At 70.8% G+C, this 1,078-nt stretch overlaps 1 protein-coding gene across 1 annotated transcript in view; it reads right to left on the bottom strand.

Annotated features, from left to right (window-relative positions):
- PLCH2 (phospholipase C eta 2) overlaps positions 1 to 1,078 on the bottom strand; it is a 44,821-nt gene that overhangs the window by 10,587 nt on the left and 33,156 nt on the right. Inside the window, exons 3-4 of the mRNA XM_015569690.1 lie at positions 408 to 501; positions 38 to 241 (exon numbers count right to left, since the gene is read on the bottom strand). Of these exons, the coding sequence (XP_015425176.1) occupies positions 38 to 241; positions 408 to 501 (298 nt within the window). The remainder of the gene's footprint in view (positions 1 to 37; positions 242 to 407; positions 502 to 1,078) is intronic.

Raw genomic sequence — 1,078 nt, 5'->3', positions numbered from 1 at the left:
TGCACCCCGACCTGGGCACCCCAAGCCCCGCACGCACCCTCCACGCAGCGGCAGCCGGCCTGCAGCACCCAGGCGTACATGTCCGCCCGCGACTGGGACATGAGCTGGTCGCCCGCGAGGTAGGTGTTGTGGGAGGAGGCGATGAAGTAGTGGCTCAGCGGCCGCGTCATGTCCTGGTGCACGCGGCGGTGCTCGGGGGCGAAGATGTCGCCGGCCGGGCTGCGCATGTAGTTGGTGAAGCCTGGGGGGTGTGGGGGGGGGCTGAGCCCTGGTGCCCCGGCCCCCCGGTCCCTTCCCCCAGAGCAGGGTGCAGCTGCTCAGGCTGCCGGCCGGGCCCACGGGCTGCCCTCGGCGCTCCCACACCCGTGGCCGCCTGGGGTGGCAGAGGGACAGGGACGCCCACTCACCGTCGATGCCCAGCACCCCCTTGCTCTTGTTCTCGGGGCAGGGCTCGAACTGCTCGATGATGTCCTGGCTGCTTTCGAGCGTCACCCCCGTCATCTGGGCCAGAGAAGGGGCAGAGCTGGGCCAGCCTGTCACTCGCTGGGCCTCCGCCTCCTGCCCGGCTCTGATGCCAGGTCAGGGCTGCCCGCAGTGGGCGTGGCTTGGGCCCTGCCTGGAGCTCTGGCCACCTCCAGCATCACATGACGGGACTGCGGCCAGCAGACCAGGTGGTCATGTGGCTTTGGCTCTGAGGATCCTTCAAGCAGGGAAGGGCTCTTGGGCCCCCTCAGTTGGGCCACCCCCATGGCCACTCCCATGGTCGCGTTGGGGGCCCTGAGTGCTGTGGACGGGGCAGGCTTGGCAGCGGGCAGGGCCCGGGGGTGAGAAGGTGCAGCAGAGCCCGCCCACACCCCACTGGGAGGATCCTGGGGCCCAGGGACCCTGTCCTTCCCCTGCCCCCCTGCTGCTACCCAAGTCCTCCCAGAGCCAGCCAAACCCCCGTGGCGGGAACAGGACCAGGTGGGAAGGCTGGATGGGGAAGCCCAGTCCCACAGGGGCTCCACACTGGAGACCGTGCCGTGGTCGCGGGGGGCTCCCTCTGGAAGCCGGGGTGCCCACCGCCAGGACCCGTCCC

The sequence above is a fragment of the Myotis davidii genome, unplaced genomic scaffold (assembly GCF_000327345.1).
Source record: "Myotis davidii unplaced genomic scaffold, ASM32734v1 scaffold586, whole genome shotgun sequence".
NCBI lineage: Eukaryota > Metazoa > Chordata > Mammalia > Chiroptera > Vespertilionidae > Myotis > Myotis davidii.
This window is presented reverse-complemented; position numbering and strand designations above follow the sequence as displayed.